Source organism: Giraffa tippelskirchi, chromosome 3 (assembly GCF_054371585.1).
Source record: "Giraffa tippelskirchi isolate mGirTip1 chromosome 3, T2T-mGirTip1v1.2.pri, whole genome shotgun sequence".
Classification (NCBI taxonomy): domain Eukaryota; kingdom Metazoa; phylum Chordata; class Mammalia; order Artiodactyla; family Giraffidae; genus Giraffa; species Giraffa tippelskirchi.
Window position 1 is genome coordinate 21,107,269 of NC_137277.1, and position 17,396 is coordinate 21,124,664.

Below are 17,396 nucleotides of genomic sequence, written 5' to 3' on the forward strand. Positions count from 1 at the left end.
GGTGCAGAATTCATGCATAACAGGGAGAACTCGAATATCTCAACTGTGCCATCAGAGCGAGGATTGTGGCTGAGAATAAGAGAGGACCATGTACCTTTTTGAGGATGCCCACCATGAACCAGTTGCCATACAGAATCTTCAGGCACCAGACTGCCTTTATCATTCCAAGAGGATGACAAGGTACCAAAGCCCAAAATGGGAACAGGAATTTTGACTCATCTCAGAATTTAACACATGGACCAGAATCCTCTGTGGATTCTAGTCGCTTTCTAAAGGAATTGTTTTGCTTGGGATGATACTCTTGATGTTTTGTGTGCTAATCCCTCATTCTGCCAGATGGTCGATAAAGTTGGAGCTCTTAAGTGTGCAACACTTGCATTTTAATGGAATGTTTTGGATATTCAATGATCTGCTTCCTTTTTCCCTCCTTCCTCTTTCCCTGCCTCCCTCCTTCCTTCTTTTCCTCCCTTCCTCTTTCTCCCCACCTCTTCCTCCTTCTCCATCTTCACCACCACCACCACCTGCTTCTCTCAAGGAAAGGGCTGAGGCATGAGGGTTGCAGTCTCTGACCACTGCTCTTCCAGTCCATTTAGAGAGAAGAAGTGTGAATGTTCAGTTCAGCGAGAATGTGGCTCCCAACCTCTTACAGTTTTATGATGAGTGTCTCTCCATTTCATAGGGCAGTCATGACTGGTGATTGATGCTCACTCACCAAGCCCAAACAAACCTGTGGCACATGCCACATACCACACACAGACACAAATATTTGCCTTGGTCACATCGACCAGGATGAGTAGACAGACCACCCTCTCAGCGTCTGCCTACGGCAGAAGGCAGAGGTCATCCAACTTTTAGTTCTGATTTTCCAGAACCAGCATCCATGACAAGAAGGTTCACTGCCAACTTGCCTCTAGAGCCGGTGTAAGGGTAGCACACGTTCCAGAACCAGAGTCTGGAGCTGGCTTCCCCTCCTCTCTCCAACCTGGGCTAATGACAGCTGGCCCCTGCTTGGCATGATCACAGATCTTTTCCAAGATGTATTTTTACCCTTTGGACAAACAGCAGTTGGGACGAGTGGGGCTATTTTATGAGTTGAGGCACTCGGGGCTGGAAAATAAACAGGTAGCTAATGAGACGTTCTTATGAGAACTGGCATAAATAATAACAAAGACAACATCCTGTCCCTCGTGCCAACACCCTCCAGGAGGGGATATAAAAGCTGCTGTCGGGTTGGCGACCATCAGACTTGGGGAACTCTGGTCGCGTTCCTGACCCGCGACCTGACCGGCGGGGACCATGGGGTGCTGCCCAGGGGACTGCTTCACCTGCTGTGTTGAAGAGCAAGACTGCTGTGAAGTGTGCTGCTGCCAGCCCTCCTGCTGCGGCTGCTGCGGTTCCTGCTGCGGTTCCTGCTGTGGCTGTGGCTCGGGTTGCGGAGGCTGCGGGGGCAGCTGCTGCGGGTCCTCCTGCTGCGGATCTGGATCTGGCTGCGGGGGCGGCGGGGGCTGCGGAGATTGCGGAGGTTGCGGGGGCTGCTGCGGAAGCTGCTGTGGATCCAGTTGCTGCGGCTCCTCTGGGTGTTGCGGCCCCGTGTGCTGCCAGCCCACGCCTGTCTGCGAGACCAAATGAAGACCTTTCCTCCCGCCACTGAGGCAGCCCAGTGGAGAACCTCTACCTGCTCCAGGTGGAGACCCCCTTGTGTCCAGGACCTTCCCCGCTCCCCCCCGAGACGGTGTCCTGCCTCTCCTGTTACTTGTAGCCTGAAGGCTTGTTCTCCAAAGCCTGCCCTGGCTTTTCAAGAAGCTGAGAACAAGAGCCACATGCTGATGAGAAATGAAACCTGGGTCCCACCCACAGTGGTACCTGAAGCTCAAAGGGTGAACCCCTTTGACTCTTCTTTTTTTTTCATGAAGTTGAAAGAGCATCTTTTTATTCAAGGTGGCTTTGGGACTGACCCCTCCTTCTCGGCTGGCTTTTCTGCTGCTTTGAGATGCGAAAATTTCTCTTCAGTTAACTTAATAAATTCAAGCATGCTGGCATAACCGAAGTAGTTCTCCCGCCTCTTCCTTGGCTCCCTCTTGGGCATTGGGCCAGGAAAATTTACTCTGGCATCCACAATCAGGGTTTTGAAATGTGGCTTCTAGACCACCTGCATCAGAATCACCTGGGGGCTGGTTAAAAATGAAGATTCTGGAGCTCTTTGAGACAAGCAGAATCAGAATCCACAGGGGTGTGATCCAGCAATCTGTTTTTAACAAAACCCCAGATATATATTAAAGCTTCTAGGCACTGTGTGAGATTCACCTGGGGAGGATTTAAAAATATGGGCCAGACATTTGATCCTTTAGCTCTAGAGTCGGCGGCCTGGGACCTGCATTTTAAAAGCTCCTAAGTAACTACTGATACTGGTCAAGTTTAATCTTGAGTGAGGGCACGTCTTCCTTTTGCAATATAGTTCTGCAGGTAGGCTTCTGGATTGGTTAGAACTTTCTCGCAAAGTCAGGAGAAGAGGCTTTGGTAAAACAATCTTGGTTCTGAGTGGAGGGGATTCCTGTGGCAAAACCTTACGAGCACAGTTTCTAAGGATGTTCTGGGAAGTCCAGTTTCTTCCTCCAGCCTCATGATTTGGTGACGTCTCCCTTTTCTGGGTTAGTTTTTCACGCTCGGGATAGTGCTGTAATTCTGCTCCAGTCCCAGGGATGAGAAGGGTGAGCGTACATTTGCTAGGAAGGGCCAGACTCAGGTGTGTGAGAGTCCAGTTGGAATATTAAAATTCAAAGGATAGCTAATTCAACTCTTTTTTGCTGAACATGATCAGGGATAATAGCTATCTGAATTATCACCATTTAGAATTTATTACTGATATATATCTTTCCAGACTCCTTCTAAGCATGTTTAAAAATAAAACTGGGATTATGCTATTTTTACTTAAAATTTTTTTCTTTCATATTTATAAGCCAACTTTATTAAGATATAATATACATATTAATATAATAAAGTACTCCCTTTTTTAAAGGTAGTGAGATTTGACAATTGTATACTTAAGTAACCACCACAGGCTTCAAGATACAGAACTTTTCATCAACCCTCAAATTTCATAGTGCCCCTTTGCAGGGACTACTCCTCACTACCCACCCTAGCCTTAGGCAACCATCAGTCTGCTTTATAGTGCTATAAACTTCATATTTCTATGTGTGTCTGCTTGTTGCTCAGTTATATCCAAATCTTTGTGACCTCATGGACTGTAGCCCACCAGGCTCCTCTGTCCATGGGATTTCCCAGGAAAGAATATTGGAGTGGGTTGCCATTTTCTTTTCCAGGAGATCTTCCTGACCCAGGGATTGAACGCATGGCTCCTGCATTGCAGGTGGATTTTTTTTTTTTTTTTACCACTGAGCCACCAGGGAAGCCCAAACTAAATTAAAAATATTCATCTACTGATGAGCATTTGAGTTGCTACCTGTTTTTTTTTTCTTTCTTATTGCTATTATGAATAAAACTGCAGGGCACATTCATGTACACATTTTGGTGTGAACATATATTTTTCATTTATTTTGCATAAATACCAAGGAGTTGGACTGCTGAATAAATACTAAGTGAATGTTTAACTTTATAGGAAACTACCAAACTGTTTTTGCAAACTGGCTATACCATTTTGTATTTCAACCAACAATGTCTAGAAGATCCAGTTGCTTCATGTCTTTGCTAACATTTGATATTGTCATTAAAATTTTTTTTTTTCAGCCATTCTAGCAAGTGTGTGGTGGAAGCTCATTGTGTTTCTTTCCTTTAAAGTTTCATTCAAAAACCCAGCTGGATTAGTAGCGTCTTGCATTTGGAGAGAATTTGAGATTTGACTCTTCTCTAGTTGAGTTTCAGACTTTATTATTTAGGTCATTTTGGATCTGGCTGGAATTAGCATCCTAAAAACTGGCTCTTTAACCTCCAAGACAGAGTCAAAGCCAGAGCAGGAGTGTGTCAATGGGACCAAGTTGCCAAGTGTTCACTAAGTCTGCACTGAATGTTGAGTGGCTGATTCTTCCCTTGTTCATGGCCATGGTCTCCCAGATGGGTGAGTAGAGGGTAGTAATTTCTTTGAGTTACTGATAATTGCCCTTTATAGCTGTTCACAGAGGTCTTCATTCATTCATTCAATAAATATTAATTATGATCCTCCTATGTATCAAACACTGCTCTGGGTGCTGGATGCATGTGTGCGTGCGTGCATGCTCAGTTGCCTCAGTTGTGTCCAACTCTTTGCAACCCTATGACTGTAGCCTGCCAGCCTCCTCTGTCTATGGGATTATCCAGGCAAGAATACTGGAGTGGGTTTCCACGCCCTCCTTCAGGGGATCTTCTTGACCCAGGGATTGAACCCGTGTCTGCCTGCACCTCTTTCATTGAAGGTGGATTCTTCACCCACTGAACCACCTGGGAAACCCAGGTGCTGGATATACATTAGCAAATAAACAAAATCCTTGACATTCTTGTGCTTGGATAGCATCACAGGGGGAAAAAGCTATTAAAAAGGACAAAGTAGAAATGTGCTAGATAGTTAAAAGAGTGGTTTATATCATTTAGCAGGGAAGGATTCCTTAGAGAGATGATATTCTGGCCAAACAGATAATGCTATATGTTTCTCTACTAAGAGAGTCTATAAAGGACTTGTTGGGAGCAGGGCCATCTCCATATGGAATTTCATTGCTGACTTAGCTGAGGAGAAGGTGAACGGACAGAACTGGAAAGGTGGGGACCAGGATCTTGGGAATGCCTCTTCTGCCTTACCTTCTGCAAAGCTGTCTAAAAGTCTTCTTTCCTTACTGCCTGAGAGCCACATCTCAAAGGATGGCACTTCCTATTTCTAACCTTCCACTTTCACCCACTAAGTTCTGTAGGCTCTTCCTCTTATTGCTGTAGTCCCAAGGCACTGTTCAGTTCAGGTTGATAACACAAAACTTTTGGGTAATTGCCCCAGATCCATGGAATTCCCTAATAGCTCAGTTGGTAAAGAATCTGCCTGCAGTGCAGGAGATCCAGGTTCAATCCCAGGGTTGGGAAGATCCCCTGGAGAAGGAAATGGAAACACACTTCAGTATTCTTACCTGGAAAATCCCATGGACAGAGGAGCCTGGTGGGCTACGGTCTACGGGGTCGTAAGAGTTGGACATGACTTAGCGACTAAAACACTCCAGATCCATCCATAATGATCTCCTTACCTTCAGACTTGCCTTCCTTCACCAATCCTTTCTCTAGGGACAGAGAGACCTTCTGAAGGTCAAACCTGGTCAAGTTCCTCCATTGCTTAAAATTCCCAGGTGTCAGTATAAAACCCAAGTTCTGATTATGGTCCACAAGGTCTTTCATGAGTATCTAATAACCACGCTAGTCTGGTCACTGTCCTATTCTGTCCCCCTGTACTTTTCATCCCGGCTATAGAACCATTTGTTCTCCCCAAATGTATCATGATCTTGTCTTTGTTTTCCATAGCAGATTCTTTCCCTACCTTTACCATCCCTTTTTTAGCCTTATTCCTTGAGGATTCAATTTGGTCATCCTATTACTTGAGAAATCTTCCCTAACTTCTCCCCAAAACCACACTTGTATTTTCTCCTGGGTGCCCCTGTAACTCTTTGTGCATCCATGTACTGTTGCACTTATACATATATTGTACCATAATTGCTTATGTATATATCTGTCTTTCTTCTAAACTTGGACTCCTTGCGGAGGAACTGAAAGTCATTTTTTTGTATCTCTCATACAGAACCCAATGATGACTGAGTTGAATGGATGAGTAAAAGAGAAATTTGTAGTCTGAATGGCTACACTAATTAATGAATGAAGGAAGGGATGATGAATGGTTGCCATAATAGCCCAACTTTTCCAAAGGAGAGCCTGCCTTATGCATGATAGTGAAAGAATGTGGTGGAAACAGTGCAGGTCCTTCATTCAGCAAGGGTGTCTGGCCTTGGTGTTTAGAAGCCTAGGCTTCATTTTTTACCTTGTGTCTGTCTCAAGTGGTAGCACTGACAAAATGCTTTGAGAAAGCATTTGTGTTCTTTGTTTTTGTTCACAGTGTCTTCTCAAAAGACCTCTTGTCTTTCCTCTTTACATCTCAGAGGAGTTGTTTTAGTAGTTGCTAAAATCACCAAAGGCAAGAAGGATTCTGGAGGTCTACTGAATGCTTGAGGTGGGGGCGGGTGGAGGGAAAGGAGGGAGGAGAAGCAGAGAGGCTAGGTCAAGTGCTTTCCAGGGATAGGGAGAGCCAGTGTTCTAGAGGAAAGCTGCTCACAAAACAGGAGGGAGGGCAGCATTGTGGGCTGAGCGTGCGACATGCAGCTCCCGAGAAAGGTCTGTCCAGACAGGATGGTGAAGAGGAAGAAGAGTAGCCCTAGATTAGTGGGCAAGCTGTGTGTGATCTTTAGCAAGTGGTACCTTCTGATTTTAACTCCCCTTCTTTTCCTTCACCTATAATTGGGGGGATGGGGATGGAGATGAATCCTTGCCTCATGGGATTTCTGATGGTTTTAAATGAGATCTTCACTGTGAAGTGCAGCATTTAAAATGCAGCTCAGATATTCCCTCTCCCCCCTCTCCCACAGAGCTCACCTCTGCTCCTCTCTGCTAATCCCTTTATGTCTATTGTTGAGTTTATTGTTGCATTGTAGTGAGTTTACTTGTATGCTTGCCCATCAGACAGTGAGATCCATGAGAGTGGATGAGTAGGTCTTATTCATGTGGACACCCTCTGTGTTCTGCCCAGGGCCCGTGCAAAGGACTAGAAGATGGTTAAATTATAAGTTCCTTTTTTCTTCCTATGTTCATGATGCTCAGAAATGCAGATCATTCAGCTTGGAGGTGATGATGCTTATTCCAGGATGACCTGTAGCTCCAAGGATTCCAAACTTAGGAAGTCAGTAAACAAACAGCTCCTTTATGGGTAGGTAAACAGCTTCCAGATCAACAAACCTTGGCATAATGAGATGTTTCTCTGAAAACTAGCCCAAACAGCAATGAGGAAAAGATGCAGGGGCTCAAAACAGCATGTGCCATGGTTGGGGGTATAAAAGTGAGGGATCTGGAGAGCTGACCAAGTCAGGCAGCAACCTCTCAGCACTGGCAAAAGAGCAGAGGCACCTCCACCATGTCTGGGAACTGCTGTTCTAGGAAATGCCCCTCGGTGCCAGCCATCTCCCTTTGCTCCACTGAGGTGAGCTGCAGAGGGCCTGTTTGCTTGCCCAGTTCCTGCCGAAGCCAGACGTGGCAACTGGTGACTTATCAAGATAGCTGCGGATCATCCAGCTGTGACCCACAATGCTGTCAGCCCTCCTGTTCTGTGAGCAACTATGTCCAGCCTGTGTGCTGTGAGGCCACCATCTGTGAACCTGCCTATCCTGTGAACAGCTGTGCCCAGCCTGTATGCTGTGAGACTACCATCTGTGAACCTGCCTGTCCCATAAGCAGCTGTGCCCAGCCTGTGCGCTATGAGACCACCATCTGTGAGCCTGCCTGTCCCGTAAGCAGCTGTGCCCAGCCTGTGTGCTGTGAGGCCACCATCTGTGAGCCTGCCTGTCCTGTGAGCAGCTGTGCCCAGCCTGTGTGCTGTGAGGCCACCATCTGTGAGCCTGCCTGTCCTGTGAGCAGCTGTGCCCAGCCTGTGTACTACAAGGCCACCATCTGTGAGCCCTCTTGCCCCGTGAGCAGCTGTGTCCAGCCTGTGAGCTGTGAGGCCATCATCTGTGAGCCCTCTTGCTCTGTGAGCAGCTGTGCCCAGCCTGTGAGCTATAAGGCCACAATCTGTGAGCCTGCCTGTCCTGTGCGCAGCTGTGCCCAGCCTGTGAGCTGTGAGGCCACCATCTGTGAGCCCTCTTGCTCTGTGAGCGGCTGTGCCCAGCCTGTGAGCTATAAGGCCACCATTTGTGAGCCCTCTTGCTCTGTGAGCAGCTGTGCCCAGCCTGTGAGCTACAAGGCCACCATCTGTGAGCCCTCTTGCTCTGTGAGCAGCTGTGCCCAGCCTGTGAGCTACAAGGCCACCATCTGTGAGCCCTCTTGCTCTGTGAGCAGCTGTGCCCAGCCTGTGAGCTATAAGGCCACCATTTGTGAGCCCTCTTGCTCTGTGAGCAGCTGTGCCCAGCCTGTGAGCTACAAGGCCACCATCTGTGAGCCCTCTTGCTCTGTGAGCAGCTGTGCCCAGCCTGTGAGCTGTGAGGCCACCATCTGTGAGCCCTCTTGCTCTGTGAGCAGCTGTGCCCAGCCTGTGAGCTGTGAGGCCACCATCTGTGAGTCCTCTTGCTCTATGAGCAGCTGTGCCCAGCCTGTGAGCTACAAGGCCACCATCTGTGAGCCTGCCTGTTCTGTGAGCAGCTGTGCCCAGCCTGTGAGCTGTGAGGCCACCATCTGTGAGCCCTCTTGCTCCGTGAGCAGCTGTGCCCAGCCTGTATGCTGTGAGGTCCCTCCCTGCCAACGAGTTCTCTGCATACCCACTTCCTGCCAGCCCATCCTCTGCAAACCCAGCTGCTGCCAGCCAGTGATCTGTGAGCCCAGTTGCTATCAGCCCGTGTCCTCCGGTGTCAGATGCTGCCCATCTATCTGCTCTGTGGCCAATAGCTGCCAGTCTGCCTGCTGCGACTCCAGTCCTTGTGAGCCATCTTGCTCAGAGCCCAGCATCTGCCAGTCAGCCACACGTGTTTCTCTGGTCTGTGAGCCCATCTGTGTCGGTCAGGTCTGCTGTGTTTCAAGCCCTTGTGAGCCACCTTGTGTCTCCAGCACTTGCCAAGAGCCCTCTGGCTGTATCTCCAGCATCTGCCAACCCATCTGCTCTGAGCCCAGCCCCTGCTTACCAAGTGTCTGTGTGCCCAGGCCATGTCAACCTACCTGCTACGTAGTCAAGCGCAGTCGATCCATCTCCTGTGAGCCCGATTCCTGCCCACCTCCGTCCTGCCAACCTCTCTCCTGCCGCCCGGGGTCTTCTGCATCTGCCGTCTGCCAGCCAACTTGCTCGCGAACTTTCTACATACCCAGCTCTTGCAAACAACCTTGTACTACTTCAATCTCCTACCGCCCGATTTGCCGCCCATTCTGCTCTGGACCCATCACCTATAGGCAGCCATATTTGACATCCATCTCCTACCGCCCGGCCTGCTACCGCCCATATTACTCCATCCTGCGCCGTCCAGCCTGCGTCACTTCTGTTCCTTACCGCCCGGTCTACTCCCGCTTGCCTTGTGCTGACTCCTGCAAACGGGATTGCAAAAAGTCCACTTCCAGCCAACCGGATTGTGCTGACTCAACTCCCTGCAAGACGGAAGTCTCAGAGGCCAGTCCCTGCCAGCCCACTGAGGCCAAGCCCACCAGCCCCACCACTCACGAGGCTGCAGTCAGCCAACCTGCTGCCACCAAGCCTACCAACTGCTGAACTGGCCCTGGCCAACCAATTCCTGCAACGCATGCCTCTGGCTAGATAGAAAATTTGTCTGCTTTCCCCAAAGCTCATTCTGACTTAAAGTCTTTTTCTTTCTGCACCATCACTTGCCATCTGCTTATGCTTCTAAGAACTCATCAGAAATGTAAGTCTCCTAATGGCCCAAATGACGATCTCCTGGGCACGAGATGGGGACATTCTGGGTTCCTTTCTGCTACTGCCATTGAGCTGAGAAAATCTGCTTTGCTGTATCATCTTTCCTGAAATTAATATATTTCTGTCCTCATGCATGTGCGCCCTTGCTGTGTGGGCTCCTCTTTTTTGGCGACCTCTTCCATGACATACAGGTATTTAATTGTCCAATAAACATGGTTAAAGTTGAAGTAACAGACTCTTCTCATTTATGTCTTGTTCGTGTCATATTCTCATCAGCTGACTTGCTTCATCTTTGAGAGCAGCTTTATTCATCTATTCATCTCTCCATCCATCCATCCATCCATCCATCCATCCATCCCTCCATCCAAGAAGCTTTGCTAGATAGCTGTTAGGTGCCAGGGACTGAGGTGAGTTCTGGGGATGAAAAGATAGAAGCTTCAGTCCACTCTCAGGAAGCTTATTCTCTGATGGGGAGATAGGCAGAGAGGCAATCACTACATTCCACACTGCTAAGTCCTGGGGTAGAGGCAAGCATACAGTACTGAGAACTCAGCAGGGCATGGGGAGAAACAGGGAATTGCTCTTGGGAGAGATAATACTGAAGCTGAATCTTTTAGCACAAGTAGGAATTAACCAGTTAGAAACTAGGAAGGAAGAGGTTCCTAGGCAGAGGAAACATATACAAATGAATGGAGCTTGTAACCACACTACTCATTAAGCAAAGTATGGGAGGTGTGCTTAGAAGAGCAGTGAACTCTGAGGTCAGATAAGTAAACAGTGACCTGCCCTCATCAGGCCTTGTGTGCTAGACAGAGTCATCTGAGTTTGGTGCAGGGCTGTTGAGAAGGTATTGAGGGATCATATGCAGGGCAGTGACATGAAGGCTACTGGGTTTTGGAATGTCCCTCTGGCCTTGGTGTGGAGACCTGAATGGTGAAACATGGACTTGGATATAGGGAAAACAAGGGGTAAACCAAGGGCTTTGGGGTCCACAATAGGATGAAAACAAGTGGGGAGGTCATACTTACAATAAAGAAAGTAACCTAGATTTCTTGTTCAAGAGCTTTGATATGTTCTCTCAGTCTCTATAGGACACACTCTTTATGTAGACTCCATACGTGTGCTCTTTCAATCTGCAAGGACAGAGTCTCTTTAAAGTAGTCTCTTTAAACCCCTTGTACTTAGTGCATGGGTCAAAGGTCTACCCCTTGTACTCAAGTTGCAGCTTGGGCTATACTAATTACAAGAGGAGATAGCTCAGGGCTTCTCAACTTTGGTACCATTTACATTTTGGGCTGGATAATTCTTTGTTGTGGGGACTGTTCTTTGTATTGTAAGATATTCAGCAGTATCCCTGGCTTCACCAATGAGATGCTAGTAGCATCCCCTGAGTGTGATGACCAAAAATGGCTCCAGACATTGGCAAAAACTGCCCACCTCCAGAGGGGAGGGGCAAAAATCACCCCTGTTTGAGAGCCATTAGGTTAGACAAGGACAGAGGGAGAAACTCAAAAGTGAAGCTTATCTTGCACTTTGGTATTCAAGTTACTGTCTCATTCGGCCATTGGGATCTATCTTTACCTCCTTCCAGAGTCAAGAGATGAGTTGGCCAGATTTTTAAATCTCTGTGCCTAACACAAACCCAGTGTTTCATGTAAATCATAGAAATTCTGTGGGGTAAGATTTCTTTTCCCCTATTTTATAGGTGAAGAATATGAAGGACAAGCAATCCAAATGCCTGTTAACACAGATAAGAAAATTGTGGCATATTCATTCACACAATAGAATATCATGCTGTAGTGAGAAGAGCTGGACAAAGGCTACATGCAACAAAATGAGTGAAGCTTAGCATTGTAATGTTGATTGATAGAAAAAGCTCCAGAGGCCATGCTGTATACTGTGCTTAGCCACTCAGCCATGTCCATCTCTTTGCGACCCCATGGACTGTAGCTTACCAGGCTCCTCAGTCCATGGGAATTCTCCAGGCAAGAATACTGGAGTGGGTTGCCATGCCCTCCTCCAAGGGATCTTCCCAACCCGGGGATCGAACCCAGGTCTCCCACATCGCAAGCAGACCCTTTACTGTATGAGCCACCAGGGAAGCCCAAGAATATTAGAGTGGGTAGCCGATCCTTTCTCCAGGGGCATTTCCCAACCCAGGAATCAAGCCAGGGTGTCCTGCATTGCAGGTGGATTCTCTACCACCTGAGCTACCTGGGAAGCCCCTGCAGAGGCCATATGTATATGTATATTTGAAGTTCAATAACAATATACCCACAAATACATATATGTATACACACACGTATATACATATATTTACAAATATATACATTATAAAATATATTACATATCTATATATATGATTTTATCTCAATCTATCTATTCACAAGGGAATTACAAACACAAAATTCAGGATATTCACAGCTGGTAAATAACATAAAAAATTAAAATCCAGTTCTGTCCAAGCTTGTGTTTTTAATGCATTAGCATATTTCTTGATGTGACCACAACAGTCCTTGGTGATAGATGTCTCTAGTGCCTTGGACCATAGCAAAACCAAAGTTGTTTCTATTGAGAGCTTTTTTTTTTCTCTTCAATTTATTCAGAAAGAACTGACAAAATTTTGAGATAATTTAAAGTGTACACTGTGATGATTTGATATACATATATATTGTGGAAGGATTCCTCCCACCTAGCTAACACATTCATTGCCTCACATATTTACCTTTTTTTTTTGGTGAGAACAATTAAGTTCCCTTGGCAAATTTCTATTATATGATGCAGAGTTATCGACTATAGTCTCCATGCTTTCCATTAGATCTTCAGACCTTATTCATCTTAGAGCTGAAAATTTGTGCCCTTTTTTGAACCTATTGAGATGTTTCTTTAAGAAGAAGGGAGGCAAGAGCAGAATCAGAGAAAAATTGTTGTAAAAATGGATTACTTTGAAACAGTAAACATGGTATATATGGGTATAGGGTATTACACTTTTTCAGATTGAAATTTTCATGCTTTCTCAAATATGTTCATGTTCTCATTTTGATTGACCTATTTGGTAAGACCAAAAGTAGTTACCCTTGACAGATGAGAGTTTTGGGATGTAGACTTCCAGGAATAAAACATATGGCAGGGATCTCTGAAGTCTGCAAGATGCTAAGATGAGTAGCAATGAGATGGAGGGCAAAAGTAGTGACTGATGCCATAGCATGAAAAGCAATTGTTGAAGAAATGCATTTTTACAACAAAGGGTGAGGATTTTTCAGGCATTGTGATCAGAAAAATTTCTCATTGTTTTAAAGCAAGAATGAAGAGAAGCCATTTTGTAATGGGTACTTTGAAAATTGTGAGGCAGACTGTAATAATAAAAATAACCTGAGCAGTAGCCATGCAGTTGATTAACTCTCAGTTAATCAACTTTGAACACATGGGTAATGAGCTAACATGTCCAGCAGACTGAGTTTGCAGCAGAGCCAGAAATCAAGACAAGCCCCATCTGCACCTCAAACCCAAGACCTCTATTCCATCTTGTATCTTCAGTGTGAACCAGGCCAGAACATGGATGAGTGTGGGATGCTGAAGTTGGTCAGTGATGCAGAGCCTGGACCAGCTCAAAGGAGGAGGGGAAAGTCACTCACGAATCTCTTTTGGATGAGGTCGACTTAACACAAAAGCCTCTTTGCAGAGATGTCCTTATATAACTTCTAGTTGTGGTGTTTCATATTTATAGAATTGACATGCTGTTGACTCCATAGTATTGGTTTAATCTTTCTTAATGAAACATTTTATAGTTTTAAATTTACAAATTAAAAGATTGTCTTTGGGCGTATTGATACCAGTTTGATCTAGCTGATGATTACAGTCACTGGAGTGGGCAGAGGATCCCCAGCATGGGACCTAGACCACCTAGACCACTGTGCTTAAACCAGTGTGGCTGGTCAGCCTTCAATCATTGTTTTAGAGTCTTCCTCTCCACCTCCAAAGTTGGGAGGTCTAAACAGGTGGTGAAGATAAAAGGTTTGGGGATCAGCCCAACCTAGGTTTGAATCTTGTTTCCCTTATTACTGGCATAAGTTTGGGAACATGATTAAAACTCTCTGAGTTAGTTTTGCTACCTCTAATGTAATGGTGACAATTGTATCTGCTTAGTAGGATCATTGCAAAGATTCAATGAAAAATGCAGTCAAGAGCTTGGTACATAGTATTGTGAATGAAAAATATTGCTGCCATGTCAGTAAACAAAGGATGCTGCAGCCATCAGACCACCACATTACAGCTGCCCTGATATGCTGCAGCCAGCCCTAACAGTGCATCCTGAGGAGACACAGGATAAGCAAAACACAAGATACTGGACCCAGATAGCTGGGGTGCATTTCAAAGGAATGATTTCAGTGAGCCCAGACTTTGCATCTTCCCATATATAGAAAAGCTCTAATTTCATTAATTTGATATGTCTGATTTTCTTTTAAATTAACAATAATGGTTTCATGTTCTGACTATCTGGCCTTTTGTTGCAAAAGCTGCTGTATATCCTGACTCCTCCCTCACCTCTTTGGAACAGTTGCTCAGCATTACCTGAGATGTCCTGTCCTGGGTTTGAAGTCTGCAGAATGCTCACCAAATGAAACATAACTCTTAACTTTTAGGTTGTGCATTTATTTTTTTCAGTCAACACTATAAATGGAAGCCATTACTATTGTTCTTATTATTAGCGGTACTAGTAAAGCCGAGTTTCAGGAAACCAAACAGGAAGATTCTAGAAAGAGGTGGAGACACTGAAGTATCCCTTGGGAGGCACCCCTTGATTTTCTGTTTGCCATCTCTACTATCATCCTCCCTCAACTGGGTCAGGGCTTCACTTCCTGATCGTCTAAATGGTGTGGAACTGCATTCCTGGTGGAAGAGTGGGCTGTGGCCTCTTGATGACAGGTTAACCTAGGGAGAGTCCTGCTTCAGGAAGGCTGGAGAACAAGCTATAAAAGAGACAGGTTAGCTCAGAGCAGACACAGCAGCAAGGAACCCAAACTCGGCTATGAAAACTCCCTAACTTAACATATGAGTTTTTTTAAATTATCGTATAGTTGCTTTACAATATTGTGTTAGTTTCTGCTGTACAGCAAAGTAAATCAGCCACAGGTATGTGTGTATATATATATATATATATATATATCCCCTTTTCCTTGGATTTCCTTCCCATTTAGGTCACCACAGAGCATTGAGTACAGTTCCCAGTGCTATACAGTTAGGTTCTCATTAGTTATCAATTTTATACATAGTAGTGTGTATATATCAATCCCAATCTCTCCATGCATCCCACCTATCCCTTTCCCCTTTGGTATCCATATGTTTATTCTCTACGTCTGTGTCTCTATTTCGGCTTTGTAAATAAATTCACCTATACTATTTTCTGGGCTTCCCTGGTGGCTCAGGTGGTAAAGAATCTGCCTGCAATGCAGGAGACCTGGGTTTGATCCCTGAGTTGGGAAGATCCCCTGGAGGAGGGCATGGCAACCCACTCCAGTGTTCTTGCCTGGAGAATCTCTATGGACAGAGGAGCCTGGCGGGCTACAATCCATGGAGTCACAAAGAGTCGGACACGACTGAATGACTAAGTACATACCATTTTCTAGATTCCACATATATGTGTTAATACAATATTTGTTTTTCTTTTTCTGACTTACTTCACTCTATAATGACAGTCTCTAAGTCCATCTACGTCTCTGCGAATGGCACATTTTCGTTCCTTTTATGGCTGAGCAATATTCCACTGTATATATGTACATCTTCTCTATCCATTCCTCTATTGATGGACATTTAGACTGCTTCCATGACCTGGCTATTGTAAATAGTGCTGCAATGAACACTGGAGTACATGTTTCTTTTTGAATTATGGGTTTTTTCTCTGAACAGACGAATTCTTAAACTGGGAACAATGTCTCCCAGGCTCCTGAAGCCTGCTAATCAGATGTTTATATGCAAATGGGTGGAAACAATAACAAGGAAAGATGCTCTGTTGTGCCAACACCCCTAGCAAAGGGCTATAAAAGCCCTTATGTATTAGATGTCTTTCAAACTCAGGTATATTGAGGTTGCAGCCTCCTGAGAAGGTTAGCATTGGCACCATGGGGGACAGCTGTTGCCCTGGAGATGCCACTGCCATCCCAGCTGTGCCCACCACCTCCATATGCTCCAGTGGTGGCAGTTTCCAACATGGTATCTGTTTGCCTAGTTCCTGTCGGAGCAGAACATGGCAACTGGTTACATGCCAAGAAAACTGTCAGCCATGCGGCAGTGCCCCAAGTGGCTGTGAACCTGCTTCTTGCCAACCTACCTGCCTTCCAGCAACTTCTTGTGTGGGTTTTGTTTGCCAACCCATTTGCTCCTACACAGCCTGCTATGAAACTGGCACCGGTCAGTCTCCTGGTCCAGTTAGCTCATGCCAGCCCTCCTGTTTGGAATCCACCAGCAGTTCGGTAAAGTGCTGTGAATCTGGCCCCTGCCAACAAAGCTCCTGCCAGGAATGTGTCTACACATCTGAGTCGTGCCAGGCAGCTTGTGACCAGTCAGTCTGCTGTGATGCTGGGTCCTGTCAGCCAGCCTGCCCTGAGGTCACTTCCTGTCCTGAAACTTCTTGCCTACCAACTGTCTGTGCGGCTAGTCTATGCCAGCCAACTTGCTGCCATGCGGGTTCATGTCAGCCCATTCGTGGTGAAGATCAGCCCTGCAAATCATTTTATTACCAACCAATCTGCTACATTTTGAAGCCTTGTCAAATGGTTCCCTGTATACCAGTTCCCTGCCAGCTGTCTACTTGTGTGTTCAGTTCTTGCAGTCCTACATGCTGTGTGACCTCCCCTTGCCAGACACTTCACTACCAACCCGCACCATGCATATCCTTCATCTGCCAGCCAGCGGCTAACAGACAGCTCCCTTGTTCTGTAGAGAACCCTTACAAACCAGCTTCCTGTGGCACCGTGCTTTCTGGCCAACAAACTAGTGGTGAACCCACTTTCTGCAATCAAAGTGTCTGCAAATCCCCTTCCTGCCAGCCAGCTTGCTGCGTGACGGGTTTTGGCAAATCAGCCAGTGGTGGCTCCAGTTGCTTCCGACCAACTACCCCAAGTCTCTGCAAAGCTGGCACCTATTTCCCGACTTCCTGCCAACCCAGCTATGAGTCCAGCTTCTGCAAGGCAACATTTCATTGAGGGAGTACCTCCTCTGAAGTCTGCTGCTTTCTACAAGAGCATAGCTGTGGTGCCTGAGTCTGCTGAGCACAAATGGTGCCTGCTTGCCAACTTTTCTCTGAGTCCAGCCCCACATTCCCTCCAGGTGCTGGTGAGGAAATTTATCCTGAGGTCCTTTCTAATTGAGGATAACCTTTCAGCAAGCATGGCCCATGCTGTAGCTTGCCTTTCCTGGTATTATCATTTCATTTCACTTCAGCAAAACCTTTCCTCCGTTTTCTTTTTTTTTTTCCCCTTTGGATGCTGCCATGTCTTAAGGAGACTCTTTTGCTGACAACTGCTAATAAAAATGTGTCTGGTTAAGCATAATGAGTAAGACTCTCATATGCTTTTATTCCTTTCAATATATTACATGTAGATTTCCTTCAGGTTCCATTTGAACACAATGACTTTGGGCCCTCCAAATCACTGTGTCTGCCTCGGTCTGCAAGGGTAGTTTGTGTCTAGGATTATAGATGTTCAAGCTGGAAAGGAGCAAGGATAAACAACCTTGACACAACCAAGAGCTCTTTTGAGTTGGGTCACCTCAATTTCCCCACAGTGAATAGACTGGGGAAGGCAAAGACAGAAATGGTCCAAGG

General features: G+C 46.0%; 3 protein-coding genes across 3 annotated transcripts; all 3 read left to right on the top strand.

The window, feature by feature from the left end:
• Nucleotides 1–1,296: 1,296 nt before the first annotated feature.
• Nucleotides 1,297–1,629, top strand: KRTAP17-1 (keratin associated protein 17-1). Its single transcript, XM_081579628.1, has one exon. It carries the CDS (start codon nt 1,297–1,299, stop codon nt 1,627–1,629), a length of 333 nt encoding a protein of 110 aa, XP_081435754.1.
• Nucleotides 1,630–7,141: 5,512 nt separating this feature from the next.
• KRTAP16-1 (keratin associated protein 16-1) lies at nt 7,142–9,412 on the top strand. Its single transcript, XM_081576108.1, has 4 exons — nt 7,142–7,333; nt 7,502–7,606; nt 8,027–8,280; nt 8,362–9,412. The coding sequence occupies exons 1-4, from the start codon at nt 7,142–7,144 to the stop codon at nt 9,410–9,412; spliced, it is 1,602 nt and encodes a 533-aa protein (XP_081432234.1).
• A 6,281-nt stretch (nt 9,413–15,693) lies between these two features.
• KRTAP29-1 (keratin associated like protein 29-1) lies at nt 15,694–16,776 on the top strand. Its single transcript, XM_081574951.1, has one exon. It carries the CDS (start codon nt 15,694–15,696, stop codon nt 16,774–16,776), a length of 1,083 nt encoding a protein of 360 aa, XP_081431077.1.
• The last annotated feature ends 620 nt before the right edge of the window (nt 16,777–17,396 follow it).